At 34.3% G+C, this 22,963-nt stretch overlaps 1 protein-coding gene across 1 annotated transcript in view; it reads right to left on the reverse strand.

Annotated features, from left to right (window-relative positions):
* The window catches only part of LOC138307694 (unconventional myosin-XVI-like), a 134,205-nt gene that overhangs the window by 91,030 nt on the left and 20,212 nt on the right, over positions 1–22,963 (reverse strand). Inside the window, exons 19-29 of the mRNA XM_069248530.1 lie at positions 21,893–21,965; positions 21,657–21,806; positions 20,952–21,045; positions 20,524–20,676; positions 19,900–20,057; positions 19,185–19,250; positions 18,671–18,876; positions 18,153–18,267; positions 17,304–17,400; positions 14,795–14,981; positions 13,609–13,709 (exon numbers count right to left, since the gene is read on the reverse strand). Of these exons, the coding sequence (XP_069104631.1) occupies positions 13,609–13,709; positions 14,795–14,981; positions 17,304–17,400; positions 18,153–18,267; positions 18,671–18,876; positions 19,185–19,250; positions 19,900–20,057; positions 20,524–20,676; positions 20,952–21,045; positions 21,657–21,806; positions 21,893–21,965 (1,400 nt within the window). The remainder of the gene's footprint in view (positions 1–13,608; positions 13,710–14,794; positions 14,982–17,303; positions 17,401–18,152; positions 18,268–18,670; positions 18,877–19,184; positions 19,251–19,899; positions 20,058–20,523; positions 20,677–20,951; positions 21,046–21,656; positions 21,807–21,892; positions 21,966–22,963) is intronic.

The raw sequence follows: 22,963 nt of genomic DNA on the forward strand, positions 1-22,963 counted from the left end.
GCATGAATAGAATTGCATTTATGTTATAGTTACAAAAACACTTACCAGACAAGTGTTGGTGGTGTAATTATTCCATGTCATTTAAGTCGAAGGAAGCACAGAAAAATATACAAGTCAAGTGACTTTCTTCTATCAACATAAAATATCAACAAAGATCTCCATCAAAACAAACACCAGGTTTCACTTGTAACGAAAATAAATAACTGTCCAGGAAAAAATCAATCAAAACTGGACAATAAATGTCCAGTCTGGTGGACAGAGAGAGATAATCCAGGGGTTACACACACAGATGGAGACAGGACAAGACTGTCACATCCCTAAGTCTAACACTAGGTATGTCCCATCATATCTCAGCTTCCCCCAAGCAGCAATAGCAGCAGCCATTCAAGTGGACTATTCCATTTACAACCAAGGGGTGTGTTATGGAAAAAACATATTTTTAGCCATTAATATTTATTGATGTTTTTTTTCTCTCTCTCCCCTTGGCATGTGTATCAGTGCAGTGTGCACATGAGGGCAGCTGCAGCATCAGAGTGGGGTTTAGTAGCGGAAGTAAAAGTGGATCATCCCAATCTCAATTCCCAAAGGGGTGGCAGGGTTTAGTTCTTTATACAGATGGTCCAGGGAAATCCCATTTTAATATTAGACATCCCATTTCTACCAAACAGAGGCTAAGCATCCCACCACAGCAGCCGACTGAGAAAGGAGGAAAGTAATCAATAATACAGCAAATATTGATCCTCCTTTTCAAATACAACAAAATCACTTATTTTCCATGTGGCATGCAGCTAGCACCAGGCTGGTAACATTGTCACAGAAACCTGACTGGAGGCAGTGGTGGGTCATAGCATCAGCAACTGTTAAACGCTGTCTGTTATAGAACGTCATTTAAAGCTTATGTAATCAGATATTAATTAATGTTTAACAGCAAATTAAATTCTCAATACACCTAAATGCATGCCAGCGATGAACACAGGCTATCTTATAAAAAACTATTTTTAATGAGAACATGTTTTGCTGAAAATATATTATAAATCGTCATTTTTTAACATGATTCATAACTCAAAATAAAAAAAAATGCATCAGAAGTTGGGTTATTGTAATTTATTTTTTTAATTGAGTAATTAAGGTAGAGATACAAGAGAATAAAAACCACCACCACTTTCAGGTAAATACATGGTAATACTGCCCCTTGAATTCACAATGCGGATACAAGCAGACAATTTGCCCATTCACTGTCACTCTAACTCAAAAGTATTAGACAGCAGAATATAAGACACCTTATAATTAACTACTTAGCCACTGAAAACCCAGAGGTGATGGACTTGTAGTAGAATGTCAGACACCTTAACCACTCAGCCACTGCAACTCAAGAGGTGAATATTTTCTAGAATATAATGTCGTCAGACACCTGATCCACTCAGTCATTGCATGCCAGAGGTGAATATTTTCTAGAATATAATGTCAGACACCTGATCCACTCAGTCATTGCATACCAGAGGTGAATATTTTCTAGAATATAATGTCAGACACCTGATCCACTCAGTCAATGCATGCCAGAGGTGAATATTTTCTAGAATATAATGTCAGACCCCTTAACCATGCACTCAGCCACTGCATGCCAGAGGTGAATATTTTCTAGAATATAATGTCAGACACCATAACCACTCAGCCATTGCATGCCAGAGGTGAATATTTTCTAGAATATATAGTCAGACACCTGAACCACTCAGCCATTGCATGCCAGAGGTGAATATTTTCCAGAATATAATGTCAGACACCATAACCACTCAGCCATAGCATACCAGAGGTGAATATTTACTAGAATATAATGTCAGACACCATAACCCACTCAGCCATTACATGCCATAGGGAATGATTTGTAGTACAGAATGTCAGACACCTTAACCACTCGCCTATTGATAACTCAGAAGTAGAAGGCCATGACATGTATATAGTGGTATGAATTACACAATACTAACTTGGATAATTTGCCAGAAATCTCTGAGTCTTCAATTGTTACACAGACTTTACCAGAAGAGGAATGTCCATTTAACTACAGGCTAATAATCACCAAATTATAATGTTACATACACCATGCCACCACATGCTCAATGATACCATTTAATAGTTACCATGACAATGGAATCATTTTGTAATTAGGAAATAACATGTTATCAGTAATCTCTATCACAGAGGATGACTATAGAGCAATCCTGTGTGCTAGCTATATCACAGAGTAATGTGCTTACAAATCATGACATCATCACTATACCATTTTTATAAGCAATCAGATAATATTCTGAATGAATAAATCATTTTTGAAAATGACAAGATCGCTTTTTTTAACGACTGATTGAGTTACACTGGCAAATTGATTTTATTCATTTTTTTTTTAATTTAGATTTGTGATTTTGTAATGCATAAGGGACCTCAACAGGTTATCAGACATTTGTTAAATAATCCAGTGCTGAAGCTGTTGAAATGTGTTAAATGTGCTAGATATGACAGTGAGTGTAGGGTCAGTCTTTAAAAAGAATTCAGTAAAGTCAGATTCTAATCCCTTAAATCTTGATTTGCTCAGATGGCTTTAATAGATCACCAATAAAAAAAATGCTATTCATGTAGAGGTTTCTGCACATCTACAATCTACAAAACAAATTCTGTACAATCAAAATTCAAACCATTCTATCGATGATTATAATCATAGAATCAATGTTGATCATGCAATGCAATGCAAATACTGTAATTGTTGAATTTTGAGGGGAGAACATTTTGCAATTGAGTACTTATTCAAATCATGGGTTTAATTGTTCACAAACTGCCAATTACTTAAGGTAATATGCTATAAAGGTTATCTTTCCCGCCATTCTTTTCATTTTAATTACTCTGTAAATGAATGTTGGTAGAAAACAGAAGCCTGGAGAGATATAAATCCAATATAAAGCTATTCATTGGACTCTAAGGAAATGATCAATTATGTCCCATACTAAACCTTAATTACACACTCGCAATAAAATGTCAGGTCTTTAATATCTTGAGACATGATTTTCTGAGAATAATTCCAATTTAGCACAGATAAATAGGGTATTTCAGGTTCATGAGCACTCTGCTAACTGTAAGCTGCATTTACCCGCTGTGTGGTGTTCGACAATGCATTGACTTTATTTTGCATGTTAGAACAGATTTTGTCAAATTATGAAGATAATTGGTAGAAACTCTAGTTTTAAAAGTACAAGACAAACGCAAGGACAAACTTCCCCAGCACATATTACTGTTATTTTCAAGTCATTTTGTTACAATTACAGGCTAAAACCACCAAATTGGATTGATGATGGCTTGAAAATTGATTCCAATTTGAACAAAATTGAAAGTCACAATGGGTTACAACTGAACATTTTGAGGCATCATTTTCTGAAAAAAAATTGTTTTTCTATTAAGAATGACATGAATTAGTTTGGTTTGATTAGTTTAATATCCTTTTAACAGCCAGGGGCATTTCAGGATGTGACAGGTTTAGATGGAGGAGTAAAACAGGAGTATCCCGAGGAAAACCACCCAGCAACTGTGCTCCACATGGGATTCGAACTCATGACCCAGGGATGGAGGGCTTTCGATAATATCACCATAACCCCATAGATTATACAAAATGTTTCAAAGAATTAAAGAATCTCTTTGATTACTCAACATTCAAGGTAACTCCTCACCATGTTAACTATTTCCCCCCTAAAATTACATAATGAACTGTTCAATTAAGACTTAGAAATGGAAGAGTTCAAAATGTCGCCAAGGGTGAGCGAGTTAAATGACCCTAGCTGTTAATGGGATGTTCCGTAAGCCTAATCAACCAATTAATTATTACCAATTAATTAATAGCAGCATTCCATACAAACAGACTTTGAATACACCAAATTTTCAATAAATAGGATAATGATGTTTCATCATTATGTATAAATGTCCCCCATTTGACCTGTGTAGCACCAGGATCAATTTGATAAAATTTCAATTATCCTTAATGAAGTGTCAAACACTCATTTTCTTCAAAATCAGCCATATTGATTTAGAAGTGGTAATTACACAACATCGTCAGTTGTTGAACGTTCATTGACACATGGAGATAAAGTTGTTATGTACCAAAGCTAATTACAGTAATTGTTCAAAACTAGAACTGTCGTCCAGATGGGGTGGTATAAGTACAAGCCAGTACAATGAGATTTCAACAATGTATTATGAAATATGAGATTTTCATCTAACCTTTTCAGAGTTAACATTTTTGATTTAACTTAATATCAGTACAATTGTATGTTCTATCATGATTATAATCACTGAATAGGCAATTTGAATATCTCTATACATACCGTATATCTTACCTATCAGAACCTCAGGCCAACATATGTCTCTGGATGACTACAAAGACTCATGGTTCTTGGAAATATTGTCAGGTTAACAGGTCCAACCCAACAACTGAGGGCAATTTGTTGACTCTGTCTTTTGTATCATCTCCATGTTACATAATTATGTCCATGGCATGGCTAGTAGATATAAATGGACTATAAATACACCTCTAAAGCCAATCAATTGATCTCATTTTATGATGTTGATATGTTTTGGTAATGCCATAGAACAAACTACCAATATATATATATTAGTCATGAGTGACGTCTGCAAAATTAAGTTATGAAATAGGTCAGTTACTAGATCAACTAAAATTTGGTATCCACATTCATTTTCTGTAACATTTTATTAATTCAAGTTGTATTTCTTGCAATTTTCACCATCACAAACTCTCATAAAACATACACTGTGTGATCATGGATGCTTATATATGATGGTTCATATCCATGAAAGCACTAATATATTATTGACATAGCAGTAAATGTCGCATGAAATAGCACACGTTTTGAAAGAAACATCATAGTTAATGCCATGTTTCAAACTTTCAGGTTATATCGGAAAACCGAGTTGTATCACATGATCGGTATCAGCGATACCCATATTGATCAGAACTTCTCGAGCCGTATCATGTAGTCAAAATTGGCAATATCCGTAAAGATCGGAACAGTTCGGTTACCTTCGAGCTATATTTTAAACGTGTACACGTTAAAAATCAATATTTTAATTTAATGTTTTATAACTTTGCGAATACGAACTTAACAAATGTCGGTAAATAAAGAAAATTTAAAACTTAGAGAGGCGGAGAAATATATGTAAAACACTTTATATACTTTTTCTATGCCAAAAATACAACAAGTTGCAGACCATACAACTTTAATACATATTTACTAGAAAATGTTGACTATAAAATACAGATTTTATTTCAGTGGCAGTTTCATTCTCCCAAATTAGAAAGAGTAAAAACTTAAAATAATTGGATTATTCTTCAAATAATAATAATTAAAACGAAAAAAAAAATTGTGAAAAATACAAATTAAATCCAAATCCTGTAAAGACTTGGATAATTTTTCCATTAATAAAAAGGTAAAAAACATAAATACAGGATTGAAAATTAATTAAGTTGAACAATAACCACAATGCATTAAGACAGGCCGAGTTTGTAACCTGTAAGTTTAGGAGAGATTTATGGTACTGTGTGCAATCCTAGAAGCAGAAAAACACCTGATGCTATTGTAAGGCTTGCAAAGAGTTTAAATTGAGAAAACAGGTTATTTTTGCGGTTTATGATCAGTTGAAAAGGAAACCTGAGAGGATGTTTACAGAAACTGGAGAATGTGGTGTTTTTACAGACTTATACAGGATAAGAAAACATTAACACTTCCTTATTTATAGTTGGGTTTGTTGGGGAACAAATGTAATAGCAGAATGATTTGAAGATGTATCAACATATTGCAGCAAGCCCTCCATCGCTGAGCCACAAGTTCTCACCACTGCATGGTTGGTGGTTTTTCTCTGGGTACTCCGACTTTCCTCCACCAACTAACCTGATAGATGTCCTTAAATGACCCTGGCTGTTAAACTAAACAAATTTTGTTCAAACCACTGAGCCATTAAAATGGCTTCACAGGAAAATCCAATCAATACAAACCACTGAGCCATTAAAATGGCTAAACAGGAAAATCCAATCAATGCATCTAACAACAGCAACAAAAATTTTTTTTTTCAAATTCACTGAAAATTTCATTCAGATAGCTATACAATTCATTTATTACCTAGTATTTTATAGGTATCTCGTTAATATTTTGTACCTGTTCCACGTTACACACCTGAATATGTTTATAACTTCATTAATTACTTCCAGCTGTACACTGATTATATCTGCTGGTCAGGTGAACCTCAATCATTGTAAACTGTTTAGATCTGCTGATCAGATGAACCTCATGTTTTATCAATCAGACACTTAATCAATTTGACTCAACACTAATTTACATAACGGGAGCATATGGTCAGGAGCAGGACGGACTCCATTATGTGGGGTACGGTACTAGGGGAGGCACGCTCCGTTATTGATCCTGTCAGTAATCTGTTTATAATGATCCATAGCAGTTCCTAATCGTGTGTCCTCCTCAAACATCAGTAGTTGTAAAATGTCAAACATCAACCAAAATATTCATTTTTAGGTATCAATTTATGCAGCTTGATATATAGCTATAAGATGATGTCTTTTGATGAAAAATTAGACCTGCATGAAATTATACAATTTGTCTACAATTCATGCTGCAGTATAATGTCATAAACATGTCTTTGCTGAAATGGTTTTGGTAATGTATATCATGTATATCTGAAAAACAAGAATATTGACATTTACTAAAATAAACTCTGTATTTGAAAAAAAAAAAAATCTGAAAATAAAAGTTTTTTCATTGATAAGATGCAGTTAGCTGCTATTACAATAATTATACAAGTCAACTTCAATCACCATAGAATTACTAAACAAAAAGTCCAAACTTGTCAGCATCTGTGTACTGTATGACTCAAATCAATACCACAAGTACATTACTCCAGGAAATTCTTAATTATTGATTGTGGTTAAATGACCAAGGCAGCCATATAGTGTGTCACATAATGCTCTCTGACCTTTAATATATTGCTTCATTGATTAACTCCCCTTGATCAGAGATCTGTGACGATCAATACATCGAGTGGGTAATAGGCAAATGACCTTTGACCTTTAACCAGCTGTCGAGGTGTCCTCAATGTCTGTGCCTAATATTCCATCGGTAATTTGATTTTTGCAGTCATGAATAAATGAATGACATAACCAGCATTCAATGGTTTGTTGCTCATAATAATAATATAATAAGGTATACAGTGTAAGCTGACCACATCTTGGTAATCATCGGGGGCCTTGGTGACCAGTGGCCGAGTGTTTAAGATGTCATATTAACACAAGATCTTCACCTCTGATCACAAGTCTAAATCCTAAGTGGGTGGGGCAGTTGCCAGGTTAACTCACCATTGGGTGGTGATTTTTCTCTGGGTACTCTGGCTTTCCTCCATCATCTAAACCTCACATATCCTTAAATGACCCTGACTGTTAATAGTCAAACGAATGATCATTGATAACCTTTTGACCTCTTTACTACAACAATAACCCGATTTTGAAATGTTTTTCCTTTTTTTTTTTTTTGTAATCGATGACGCAGGATTGCTCTAAACATATGTGATTTGGCAGTATACTATTTTTTTTTTTTAATTTTCATTTCACAAGTATTGTCAATCAATATACACCAATACAATATAATTTTATACATATCTGTGTAAAATGAAGGAATATAACCAACAAGGGTATCTTATTTTTACCACATAAGGTAACAACATATAACACCCAACACTTGGTCAGTATAAGGATTGAAATCTGCCAAACCTGAGAATATAACTACTCCCAAGTTATCTTCTATAGGATGTCTAATGTTAACAAGGATAAAATCCACCAATCTTCAATTAGTTCTATTAATAGAATATCATTTTGTTTCATTAGTGAATGCTATCCAATAACATGCCTGCGGAATCAGTAACAGATATTGAGGTCAAAAGTTCATTTATTCATTTCATGATGATTAATTAATCCATAACAAAAAAAAAAAAAAAAGAAGGAAAATAAAAAATTGCATTTTCAGAGGATCCTCAAGAGGTGTTGATGATAAGGAGAGGGTCTGGACAGGACAGGACCGAGAGGGGTGGGACAGGACAGGACCGAGAGTGGTGGGACAGGACAGGACCGAGAGGGGTGGGACAGGACAGGACCGAGAGTGGTGGGACAGGACAGGACCGAGAGGAGTAGGACAGGAATGAAAAGGGCCGGAAAGAACTGTGAGTTGGGACAGGACAAAGATGGGTGGGACATAGCAGAGAGAGGTGGGACAAAACAAAGTAAAGCAGTGCACTACTCTAGACAGGACTGGGTAGGATGGGACAGGAACGGGATAGGATAGACAAAGGGAACAACACATGCATGCTCCCTCGCTCCTTATTTCATTGTAGGAGCATATATTTCAGGACTTTCCCTCTAGACTAGGGAGACATTGTTTCAAATGTAGCCAGGGCTGTAATATAGTTAATACTGAGACCTAAGCCAGACAGAATTGGTAGTACTATAGCATGACTCACCATGAACAGTGCTAGTCTATGAATATTAACGAAGGTCAGGAACTTGAGCCAGGCCACATCTTCAGGCCTCTACAATACTGTAATCGGGATCAACACGTAACCATATTGTACATTAATCCAGGAACAAAAATCCAATCGAAATCCAGGCCAAATCAATTTGATGTAATCTACTTGTCTAGTGTTCTAACATGCGAAAGTTTCATCCGCAGTAACCAATTAAATTAATGCAATCACATTAGGTTAAAAATACATGTTGGATATTGGAACTAATTTGGTCCAGGTCAATGTTAATATAGAAGAATGTGTGAATTATCATATCTTACTCCATATATGTATGAAATAAAAGAAACTGGGACAAACTGTAAACCAAGGTATTTTTACGGTGACTTCGTTTCACAGTGATTTAATTTTGCCTAAACGACTTCGTTTCACAGTGATTTAATTTTGCGATTTACAGTTTAAAAGCTGATTATTGTAGTAATAGTTGAAACACTTTCTTCTTCACACAACTGATGATCGCTGGAAAATACTTGAAATTTAATCACATTCAAAATAAGTTAGATTACAGTAAATGGCACCTGTCTCCTTATGAAATCAAAATGAGATACCACAGAATCATGCCCGAAGGGACAGACATTGGTATTTAGTAAGATATGAAAGACTTTTAGTCCTTCAGGAAATACAAATGCTTCAATATACCAAAACGATGTAGGTAAAGTATGATTTCCCACTGATTTGTATCATCTCTCAGTGATTGAGATGTCACATAAATCAAACGTCACAATCACTGAAAGGCAGAAATCAGAACTGACAGTAAATTGTACTTCACCCATGTTGTTTTGGCATCTCAAAAGTGATGTATTGATTGAGCGAATAACAAAATTTACACCAACAAAGCATTTAAAAATCAAGTAATTTTGTGGAAAATTACAGATGAAAGCAGTTTTCAGAAAAAATTATCAAAGACAAAGAACTAACAAGTCAAATCTGTGTTTTTTGTGTTTCCTACAGCCAAAAAAATTTACCAATCATAAAAATCTTCAATGAGTTGATTAAGCTTTGTTCAAACGGTATTTGGTCTTTCAGTAGGAGCCACAAAAGATGTTTGTAGATTTGGTAAAGATACTAATGCTCCTACTACAGGACTGTATAAAAAATGAACAAATTATGACAGGACTAGATTGGCTGTCGATCATCAGCCGTCCCGTCTGCCTGCTATAATGTAATTAGGAGAACTGTTCTCCAACTGTTGACGCAAGGAACACAGCAGTCTGTATACCAGGATGCTTTCAGACATTTCTCAAGGTTTATAAAAATATAGAGTAAGTTCGCAGTACACAGACCATAGGAAGGTGTACGCAGTCAATGGGTTAAGTTTTCAGACAGTGATACAGACCATAGGAAGGTGTACACAGTCAATGGGTAAAGTTTTCAGACAGTGATCAAAGTTTGTACAATTTCAATAAATTTATTTCAAAAATATTTGAAAAAGGATCGAACAACAGGCAAAGCCTATATGAGTCTCTCCCAATAGAAATTGTATGGTTTGCAGTTTGTTGTAAATGGACAAAAATAGCACCACTCTCCTAGATGATCTAAAGTGACCTACAGATTGGTCTTCATTAAAGACCTGCATTGCCATTCAAGACCTATTACTATGAGATTCAAGGTTAAAGCAAACTTTTTCCAAATACTCTGTATCTCTGCATTCAATTTCCGCTCGAATTTTCAAAATCTATCTCTGAAGATCTCTGAATCTACTCCTGTGATTTCCAAACTCTATTAGATTGATATTGAGGCCATGCAACCTCCTCCACAGATTTCAACATCCTCTCTGAAAATCTCTTATGTCTCTCAACTTATGCCTATAAAGATCACTGATCATTCCTTCCCAGGATTTTCTAACTATTACAAGAACGAAGAGCTTTCTTTCATTGTTTTAGAAATCAAATGCTCAATGAGTGAAGATCTTTAAGCAATATCCATAAGATTTCAAATCTATATTTGACAATTTCAGAAATTCCCAAACTTATAATTTCTGATGATCGAAAAAACTATATTTTGACAGATGTCTACTCATATTATTGTTTAAAAGCATGTTTGGTAGACAAATACATTTGCAATGGTTATCCCAGCATATTACCACAAGTCCTCCATCTTGGGTTGCACCCATGTGGGACAGTTTTTGCCACGTACTGTTGGTAGATTGGCAGTTTTTCTCTGGATACTCTGAGTTTCAGCAGCCTCCTAAACCTTACACATCCTTCATTGCCCTGGCTGTTAATAGAACTCTTAACCAACTATACCAAATCTATTTTTTAATCGGCGCCAATGTAATAGAAAATTTCTTGGTTTACAACAATCCATCACATCACATTTTATGTGATGATGTTGTTACACAGTACATCAAGTAAGAAATATATGTGTGTCGTTTCGATGACGAAAGTTATGTATACATGGATATCAATGTAGTCATCTTCATCAGACAAATGACCAGGCAGCAGAAGTATTCAAAGGTATAAAAGTGTATAAGTTGTCAACAAAACGAAAGCTTAGTGGAAGATCGATGCTTAATTTAATGTCGACTTCAATACAAATCATCACATTAACCGTACATGTAAACCTGAAGGAAATGTTTAGAAATTAAATCCACTACAATGGCACATGCCCTCCTAGACAGTGCTATTGTCAATGCTCTCTACAGTCTACCCTTGTTTCTTATATAGATCATCTCAGGAAATCCTCAACAGATTTATACAGGAAGCATGCACAGGCATTTCATACTGCACGTTTAAATGATAAGAACATGTGCTGAACACATGCGTAACGCACAGCAACGTTACTGTTCATTTTGTGTAATAACAAAGAATGCAGTTACCACAATTACACATCGGCTTCAGCATGTGGAAACAATATCATTTATCACCTTTAGCTGAAAGGTTCAATGGCAATAAGACATAACAAATGTCTAAATGTTGTAGAGGCAAATTACTCTGTCTCTCCATTCAAATGATTAGATAATTCATAACCTGTACTAGGAGGAGAATGGTAGATAATTAGAACAATACCCAGATAACAGCTGTGATATACAACAACAGTATCCGTGATTGTAGGTGAATCTTGATTGATATTTTACAATAACTGTATAACTGAAATGGATGTTATCAGAAACTAAAATATTTGGATTATACAGCTGTTTCGACCCAATAAGCGCCCAGGACGTTTAAAAACTTTAAAAGGTGCTTATAAGACATAATTATTGCCTAGACAGTTTTGTGTAGTTTTGGTCTTTAAATGCGTGGGCAATTGAAATCGTGGCCTCAAAAAGCGGGAGGGGCGTTTATAGGGCCATGGGCGCTATTTGGTCGAATATGGTAATAAGGATTCAAAAAATCAAATTAAGTTATATGACTGTTAAGATCTAATTACGAAGTAGACCTATTTATTATCTGTTTCCATGTCAAAATTGTTCGACAAAATATTCTCATACTCCAATGTACAGTAGTCTAACTTGTCTAAAATGGATGTCACCAGAACCAGTATATTTGGTCGGTATATATAGACAGGTTTCCGGATTATACAGGTTTTAATTAATAAAGGGTAAGAAGGAAAAGTAGTATTCTCAACCAACTGTTGTAACTATGCTTATCAACCACATACTACAACAAAATGTTTATATTTCATCAATGATCAACCCATACACTAAAGCTTATTACCTAAATGTTTCCAACATGTATCATAAACTCCAACCTTATCATCAATCATGCATGACTAAGGAGAATCACCAAGGAGAGATAAACCATGATTGTCATCATCATAAAAAGATAAGTTAATAATCATACCATTCTATGATAAATACAGCCGATATTGCTGTAACCAGGATTAGTTCAAGGGATAAACAGTAAGGTTGGAGTTTTCAACGGCTAATTTTTGGAGACATAACATATCTTTTCACACAAGAAAACTCAAAGGGGGATAACTCTGTTGATATGGCACCCTCTGCTGCATTTTTGCAACACATTTTGACAATGAGATTTTTTGAAATGTAGGTTGTAGTGATTATGGGATAAAATGTATCATTAAATTTGGATTAATTTCACGTGAGATTTTATTAAATTTGTCATATGAAATTATAAAATATATGAGGCTAGCAAAAATAAAATCTCATATGAAATGAGCACTCATCATTTAAGATCTTAAATAAATCTCATATGAAATGAGCACTCATTTAAAATCTTATATAAATCTCATATGAAATGAGCATTTATTTAATATCTTATATAAATCTCATATGAAATGAGCACACATTTAAGATCTTATATATATCTCATATGAAATGATCACTCATTTAAGATCTTATATAAATTTCATATGAAATGAACACTCATTTAAGATCTTACATAAAACTCATATGAAATGAGCACTCATTTAATATCTTATTTGAATCTCATATGAAATGAACACTCATTTAAGATCTTCTTTAAATCTCATATGAAACATGGTTCGTACAGATTTTCAAACCAAAATTCCAGCACTTTTCAAGCACTTTTTCTAGATTTTCAAGCACTACTTTTTTTCATCTACATTGGACTCGAAATCAGAATTTTCAGAAAACATGCCTTTTTTCGCAATTTGCAAGTAATTTGTTAGTACAATTTTATCAGAGTAATTAGATTCAATTACACAATCTTATCAAACAACAAAGTCATCCCAAGTAATTACTGTAATTATGATAAATTGATTGACAACAGAGCTTTTGTCAGTGTTCTGGAAGCATGAAGTTTCAATTCCAGCACTTTTCAAGGATTTAAAGAAAAATTTCAGCACTTTTCCAGCACTGACCCAAAATTCAAGCACTTTTCCAGCACTGACCCCAAATTCCAGCACTTTTCATTTTCTGTACGAACCATGTGAAATAAGCACTCAATTAAGATCTTCTTTAAATCTCATATGAAATGAGCACTCATTTAAAATCTTATATAAATCTCATATGAAATGAGCACTGATTTAAGATCCTGTATAAAAGAGGAGAAGTCTCCCTACCTATAAACACCTCTTCAGCCTCATGTGACCCCACGGCACAGTCATCGTAAATATCCAACAGGTCGTCCAACGCTTCCAGAGATTTGCAGATCTCCTTAACTCTAAAAAACAAAAGCAGAAAAAAATACAAAAACAAGAGGCCCAGGAAGCTTCAGACCAATTTTGGTGAAAATCCATTAAGCCGTTTATGACTAGTAGGGATTTTTGTGAAAAGTTAACGGACGCCTGACGCCGGACGCCGACGGACGACAGATGCCGGTTGACGGACGCTGCGCCATTACATAAGCCCATCTGCCCTTTGAGCCAGGTGAGCTAAAAACTATTTATTTTCAACTTGATTTTGTTTTTAAACGATAAACAATGTTCAATCATTATTATTGCAAAGGGCAATAACTCCGTAAGTTACAGTCGAATCAGGTCCATTTCTGAACTTGTCAAAGATCTATTCAATGTTAGTCTACATACAAAGTTTCATTTAGCTCAGTGCATATTTACTCAAGTTATCATGTTCACAAGGTCCAATGGTAATTATTAGTGCAAAGGCCAATAACGCTGTAAATTACTGTTGAATCAAGCTGATTTTTCGAAGTCCTTCAAGACGTTCGAATGCTAGTCTACAAAAAAGTTTCATTAAGCTCGGTTTATATTTACTAAAGTTATCGACTTTATAAGGTCCAATAATAATTATTAGTTCAAGGGTTAATCACTCGGTAAATTATTTTTGAATCAAGCTTTTTTTCAAAATTGTCCAAGACCTTTCCAATGTTATTCTACATACAAAGTTTCATTCAGCTCTGTTTATATTTACTCAAGTTATCGCATTCACAAGGAAATGTAAACAGATGTCACACAACGCACCACCCATGATAGACGAAGAGGGACAAAAGTCAATTGCAATAGGTCACCATGACCTATGGTCAGGTGACCTAAACAGCGCTGTAAATATGAGTAGCTAAGTTATGTTATGATATTGTTGTACAACAGTGAAAATTTTATGAGACATTTCAATGACTAGTATGATGTGTTTAGAAATAGAAAGTAAGATTTAGTTTGATTTTGTTTCACTTTTAAAAGCAGACAGGGTAGATTATTAAAGGAAGTGAAGGAAAGTCAAAATCCATAGGAATGATTAATGGAATGAATGTGAAATAATATGTAATTTGATAAAAACATAATTTCTGCTTACTCATTAGTCTTCAGCTTCTGTTGTTGTCTATTGTCATCCTCTGTGTTTACAATGTGTAACCATGACAACAACTGATCCTGATGGAGCTCCATCTGGTGACAGAAAGTGGAAATCTCCATTTCCTGTTTCTGTTGGATCTGAATTCTAAGTGTTTTAAACTTTCTTCTGGCAAGATATCCACGCACAACTGTAAGAATAGGTATAGAATTTCAAATATTAAAGCAATATAAAACATTCGTGTATCTAAATCAAATATGATGTGTATAGAATTTGTTGCACAATGAAATATTCAGTTATAAACTCCTGGTACCCAGCTGGTGGGAGTACATATAGATTTCTAGCTGTGAATACAGTTTTTACTTCATACAATTACATTTAGATTTCTAGCCAAAAATACAATTTTTACTTCATACAATTACATTTAGATTTCTAGCTGTGAATACAGTTTTTACTTCATACAATTACATTTAGATTTCTAGCTGTGAATACAGTTTTTACTTCATACAATTACATTTAGATTTCTAGCTGTGAATACAGTTTTTACTTCATACAATTACATTTAGATTTTTAGCTGTGAATACAGTTTTTACTTCATACAATTACATTTAGTTTTTTAGCTGTGAATACAATTTTTACTTCATACAATTACATTTAGTTTTTTAGCTGTGAATACAATTTTTACTTCATACAATTACATTTAGATTTCTAGCTGTGAATACAATTTTTACTTCATACAATTACATTTAGATTTCTAGCTGTGAATGCATGTTTTACTTCATACAATTACATTTAGATTTCTAGCTGTGAATACAGTTTTTACTTCATACAATTACATTTAGATTTCTAGCTGTGAATACAGTTTTTACTTCATACAATTACATTTAGTTTTTAAGCTGTGAATACAATTTTTACTTCATACAATTACATTTAGTTTTTTAGCTGTGAATACAATTTTTACTTCATACAATTACATTTAGATTTCTAGCTGTGAATACAGTTTTTACTTCATACAACTAGAACACTGACACGTCAGAAAGGGCCCCGCTATGTGTCTGACGTGCTTAAGTGGAAAAGTAGTATTTTGACAACGAATTCTTCCGTGTTAGCTATATGTTGCTAATAAATAATTAATGTCAACATTAATTGGGAAACCGATGATGGTACATTATTATAATTCTTTGGAAAAAGTCTTCCAAGTATTTAACTTGAATCCTGATTCCAAGCTAACATTACATTAAGAGCATACAATTAACTCAAATACCCCTTTTAAACAAGGTAAACCTCATAGTTTGCTGAAGAAACACATAACAAATGTGAAAGGAAGGGAATAAAGGTCTTGCTCAAATATTTTAATCATGTAAAAGTGCATTAAGCAGTCAAAACTTTGGTGAGTTGACTTCTTGTTTAATTCTGAACAACTCTGCTTCATTATAAATGTTGTAGCAAAATGTTCATGAGAAAATAATTTTTTTAAATTTGACCTTGACCTTTGACTTAGTAACCTTGGCCCATGACCTTACCTTTGGACAGTCAACTCCTTGTTTAATTCTGAACAACTTTGCATCATAATGTTATAACAAAATGTTTATCAGTTAAGAGCAACAACATTGTGATTTTTTTAAATGTTAAAATCCAAGATGGCCGATTTTTTTAATTTAATTTCAGCCTGAAAAATTACCAAGCAGATCTAGGATGGATGGGGAATCATCATGTAAAATATGGGGAAAATACTCCACTCCCTTCCATCATTAATGTGCAAAAGAAAAAAAACGGACAGACGGACGGACGGACAGACGGACAACCTGATTACTATAGGGCACCCGCATCTTGATGCGGGGCCATACAATTACATTTAGATTTCTAGCTGTGAATACAGTTTTTACTTCATACAATTACATTTAGATTTTTAGCTGTGAATACAATTTTTACTTCATACAATTACATTTAAATTTCTAGCCGTGAATACAATTTTTACTTCATACAATTACATTTAGATTTCTAGCCGTGAATACAATTTTTACTTCATACAATTACATTTAGATTTCTAGCTGTGAATACAGTTTTTACTTCATAAAATTACATTTAGATTTCTAGCTGTGAAAACAGTTTTTACTTCATTCAATTACATTTAGATTTCTAGCTGTGAACGCATTTTTTTACTTCATACAAATGACAGTGTTGTCTTGATTCAGACACAAAATTCAATAGGTTTAATTTGATGATATAAGAAATGTATAAGAATCAAGCATCTAATCAAATTTTCAAAAGTACCATGTTAGATCAACTTTTACAGTTACTGGGTTATAGATTACTGAAAGATGCCATGGGAATCAATGGTAGATGTATGTACAATTTTTTTATCTTGGCAGTTGGGATAACAATAAGTAAGATCTACATTACAAAAGCAATGTACTTTATTTTATACCAAAAGTGTCGTCAAAAGTTTATAACGAGACATGACCGTATGACAAACATGCATCAGAAAAAAATAAATCCTGGGCATACTAACCTGCTTGGGCAAGGGTCACTCTTCTTCTGAGAGTTACCTCCCCTTCCTCGAGACGGACACAGTGTCGTTCACACATGAATAGCTTTGTTTTTCCAATCTGCATGAAACAGAATATTTTATCTAATAATGTATTAATTTTACAATTACAGTAAAATCTAATCAGAGGATTTACCAACACATACCAGAAGTAACAGATAGGGTGTGGTCCTCTCCCTCCCCACCCGATATACTGCACTGTAAAGTAGGAGGAAAGTTAGATATGACCTTCTATCCATTAATCTTCTAACGCTCACTTTCTCTCCTTTCTCCAACACAAAAACAGACTATTTCTTCTGTTTAATTTCATTTTTTGATGGATGGCACCATATAAGGAAATAGCATGCATCAAGATTGTTGTAACACTCAGCCTCCCTCCTGCAACTCACTCCCCCCCCTTCCCATTTCGTACCACATCATCCTACCCCACCCCGCCCAACCACGCCCCACCCTCACACTTCCTACCTTATACTTGTCCTTGGCCTCTGAGAGGTGACACCAGAGTAAGATGTGTGTGTTAACATTTGTCCAGGTCTGCTATCATACTTAGTTGTGGCAGTAGACACACTGTCAGGGTGTGGTATCCCCATCCCACCCCTCCCCCCGCTCCTCCTGCCCCGCCCCACCCTCACACTCTATACCTTGTACTTGTCCTTGGCCTCAGAGAGGTGACACCACAGTAAGATGTGTTTACATTTGTCCAGGTCTGCTATCATAATGTGTTGTGGCAGTAGACACATTGTCAGGGTGTGGTATCCCCATCCCACCCCTCCCCCCGCTCCTCCTGCCCCGCCCCACCCCCACACTCCCTACCTTGTACTTGTCCTTGGCCTCTGAGAGATGACACCACAGTAAGATGTGTTTACATTTGTCCAGGTCTGCTATCATACTGTGTTGTGGCAATAGACACATTGTCAGGGTGTGGTATCTGTAGTAATTAATTACATATAATCATCTTATTCTTAATTACTGCATAGCAGCAATGTTAATCATCTCTCATATCCATAATTGTGCATGAAATATGTCAATGGTTTTTCAAGAAGTAGAAAATGTTAACTATTAACAAACAGTCAATGGACACAGGTGATTTGAGTTGATCTTTTTTATTATCTTTTATTTTAAGTATGTTATTTAGAAATAATAAAATATATCTCCAATTCAAAAAGAATGATAGCAAACTTTTCAGGAACTATAAATCAAACTGTAAAAGGGACATAAGAATTAGGACATTTCAAAATAAAAATCATGATTAAAGTATATTCAATGAAAATGTTTGATAAAAAAAAAACACAAAAAAAAACATTCCAAAATAAGTGCAGATTAAATTGTACCTCAGTAAGAAGTCATGGAATCGGATCCTCATGGAATATCCAAACTTTTTGATTTTGATAGTTTCTGCGATTCCTGTATACCGTAGCTGGGCGAGCGCATACTCAGGTACAAATAACATGGGTGTTTTGGTGGTGTTCGGGCGAATACATCTGATGATTTGTGGTTTGGCTGACTGGATCTTTGCCATCAAATCGTTTAGAGAATTCTGAAAGATACAAAAAATGATATAATCCAAAGAACTGTAGCCATAAACACAACCTGAGTAAAATGACCTTATTACCATGACAACCACATTAAAAATCAAAATTTCTTGCACATCTATAAATCATATGCATCAATGGTTCCTTTATTACTATGTTGCTTCATTACAATCAGTTGAGAAGTTGTCAAGGCAAGATTTGTAGACTACAGACCGACATCATGACCAAATGATTCCATTGTATACACATTCCATAAGCATTTCTTTTTGAAACATTGTAAAATACCTACTCCTTTGTGTTATAGACTTCTTACCTTGAAGTGATAAGCCATGGTAGCCGGGCCCTTCCTCTCTACAGACATCATGGGGCCTTTGGGTTTCTGTGTAACATCAGCACATCATCACAATTGATATATACTTAACAGGCACATCATCATACAGATTACTATGATATTAGTACATTATGAATCAAAAAGCACTCAAAAAATGGGTGCAAAAAAGAGGCTTATATGGCTTGAAATGGTTTCCTCTACCTTTCACAAGTCTAGAGTTATCATAACAAAGTAGAGGCCTTTTAAAGATGCTCCACCGCCGACAGAGCATATATTAAATGGTATTCATCATTTGAACAATAATTGGTGTTTAGTTAAATAATATATATATATATGTCTAATTTAAACAAAAAAAAGCATAAAATGATTTATTTCGCCTTTGGTGCATGCGTAATCAGTATTTCATTTCCATATAAGATATAGTGCCATAGCACCAATTTTTTCGGATGCAATTAATTATTTTTCATATTTTTAACTTGTAAGTAAAATTAGAAAGCTGAAACTTTTCGATGTGTGGTAATGGGGGTGTGTAAAAATAAGTAATTTTTGTCAAACTGAAGTGAAAATTACTAAATCGTCTGCTCCTGTTTTTGATAGTGAAAAAATACCATTTGTCAGCGGTGGAGCATCTTTAAATTTCAATCAATAGATACATTTTTTTTGTTAGGTGAGCTAAAATTTTCTGTCAGCAGTTTACCTTGTCTGTTTTTCCTCCTTTCATTTTCTTGAAGAATTCAAATGGAGACTTGGCAGTTGTACCTCTCCGTGACCTTTGTTGTCTAGCACTAGGGGCCAGGGACCCGGTTCTGGTCACACGGGACTGGAATAAATCCTTTATCAGCAGACTCTCACTGGCTGATAACAGAACAAAGGGAAACAACTCTTATTAAGGAAAGAATTCCAGAAAATAGAAAACCTTTTCAGATATTTTCACCATAATATATTATATGAGCTTAATAATTTGACCAGAACTACTTCAAATTATAAATAAATTTCAAATGAATCTTTTTTCTATATGCAATGCCATTTTCAGACATGCCTGTCACCCAGTATACCAAAATTTGAAGCAGCTCTAGGACTTTGCGAACATGTTTATCGAAAAATTGTTGCATCCTTTTTAAATCTTTTTTTATTGCAACAAACATTAATATGTTGTTTTGAGCAGAAATTTGAAGACAGGAAGTATTTTTTCACATGAATATTTTGCATCATATTTTTTTTCAAACATATGCCATAAACTATGACTACCTTCTAATAACATGAGTCATACTGCTCTGAGAAGAGAGTCTTTAGAATAGAACAGAGAGGTTAAATAACATACTCTTCAATATGTATGTGACAGCGTTAGGCAGAGTGTCACGGTTCTTGTCCAGGAATCCCTGCAAGTCATACGATACAGCTCCGGCGTAATGTACAACCGTGAACACCACTCCCATGTCTTTAGGAGTCTTGTAAACGTCTCGGAATTTCTTCCCTGGCAAAAATATACAGATAAAAACTTCAAATTATTCGCATTTCAATGAAACATGAATACAGAAATTTTATCTGGAATCATTAGTGGTTTTCAATAAAATCAAGGAGAAAAGATAATATAAACATTTGTAATGATTTCAACTTCATTTTGGCAAATTAAATGGTAGAGATATTCCAAGAAGTTCTATTATCTGAAGTTTGAGTTTCTTCACAAAATTGTTAAATTTTAATCAAGTAAGACATCACCATCAAACAGAGATTGTTCTCTCTACTGACCTGGGCCCTGGTGGAGTTTGGTTGCTAGGGAACGATCTGTTGCCTTGGGGAATGAACTTTCCTCATCTAAAATGGCTAGGATTCCAGTGTGTTTCTTCAAAACAGAAAACAAAATGTTATCACCAGAAGTTCATATAGTTTAAGTAGCAATAGCACTCGTTGATCCCTGAAGACTCATTTAGACTCTTCTAAATTAAATCGGTAGTAGACCTGTCCATTATGAATATTTAGGGGTTAATGGGTCCATAAATTAAAGATGCTACCCCGCTGACAAATGGTATTTTTTCACTATCAAAAACAGGAGCAGACGATTTGGTATTTTTCTTCAGTTACAAAAGTTACTTACTTTACACCATTACCACCATTGAAAAGATTGGGCTTCTAAGTTAAAAATATGAAAAATAATTAATTGCATCCCGAAAAAATTCCGTGGCACTAAATCCTATATGGAATGAAGTACTGAATGTGCATGCACCAAAGGCGAAATAATTATTTCATTTATTTTTTGTGTTAATTAGGCATATATATACACGATTAAACACCAATCATTGTTCAAATGATGAATATCATTTATGCTCTGTTGGCGGTGGAGCATCTTTAAACCAACAGTAACAGTAACCTTGAAATCTAAACTTTAGAGTAAGAAACAAAATAAAGCAAGCATCAATACTGAAGGATAGGATCACTGAGAACTATAGCACCAACCTCAAAGAAAGTATCCATAACTGACTGGTTACTCTTCCAGTCAAAGTCCACCAATGGCACGCCTTCTTGCAAACAGTCCTGTTGTTCTTTGTAAAAGATGTGCTCATTGGTGTAATTCTGCATCTGTTCATTGGCCAGATTGATACACACCTAGAACAGATTTACATCAAATTAAATACCATACAAACACAAAGATTAGCCCATTAAAAAGACAATATTGAAGGAATTATATTTACCTGTTCAAAACTGTTCTTGGCAAAGTTTTCAAACCCAAAAATATCCAGAATCCCCACAAGCAATGGATCTTCCCTGCAAGGAAAACCTAATATATGAGACTTGGTCAGGATAACATTAACTGCCAGTATGAATGTGTTTTTAAACAATATCTGTATTGCAGATCATACCATATTTGTAAAGTAGTGATGAGAATCATTTAAGTACAAATTCAAAGACCATGAACTATGGGCAGTGATTTGAATAATCCATAATCTGATGATGGATGGCAAAACAAAGGGAAGCATTTAAAAGTAAACATCTGTTGGTGACAAAAGGATTCTTAAAATGATTTTATAACCCAAGAAGAATGTGTTTTATTTTGAATTCATTTTTTTTTAATTTACTTTAGACTTTACAATTGGGGAGAGAAGCATGCAACAAAAAATAATCTACCAGCTGGTATACACCAAAATACATGCAACTGCAGCCATTATCCACTGAGGTATATTGCACAATGAACACCAGCAACTCTGATCACTATACATGCGGACACATTGGAATTTTAGTATAATGAGTCAATATACATTTTACTTTTAAAACCTGATATGCATATATACCCAGATAATACATTTTCTCAGAAAAGAAAGTAGCAACTGATAAAATTAAAAGTTTAAATAATTAAATCATCAACTTCTTAATTTAACCATTCCTGTTTGTCTTTTAATCAACAATACAAACCAGGTAATTTTTTAAAATGGATTCACACAGTTTGCAATGAAAAATTCTTCCATAACCAGATAAAGTTAAAGAAAAGTGACATCAATGCTTATAATTATTTTTTTAAACTACTTAATAACATGAAACACGTTTAAAGGTACGATTCCATTGATTTTCCAATAAATCCTTTTTTCTGTATCAATATGCAGCGTTGACATCTCTATTATGACGTCATAACATTTTTTTTTCTTCACGCGATTCTCAGAATTTTTTCTTCATAGTAATATGAAAAACAAGAGATCCCAGAGGGATCTTGGCGCCCACCAAAGAATGATCTGATAATGGAAAGAGGGATCTTTTCTCTGCTTTTCAAA

This window comes from Argopecten irradians, chromosome 14, assembly GCF_041381155.1.
Source record: "Argopecten irradians isolate NY chromosome 14, Ai_NY, whole genome shotgun sequence".
Classification (NCBI taxonomy): Eukaryota; Metazoa; Mollusca; class Bivalvia; order Pectinida; family Pectinidae; genus Argopecten; species Argopecten irradians.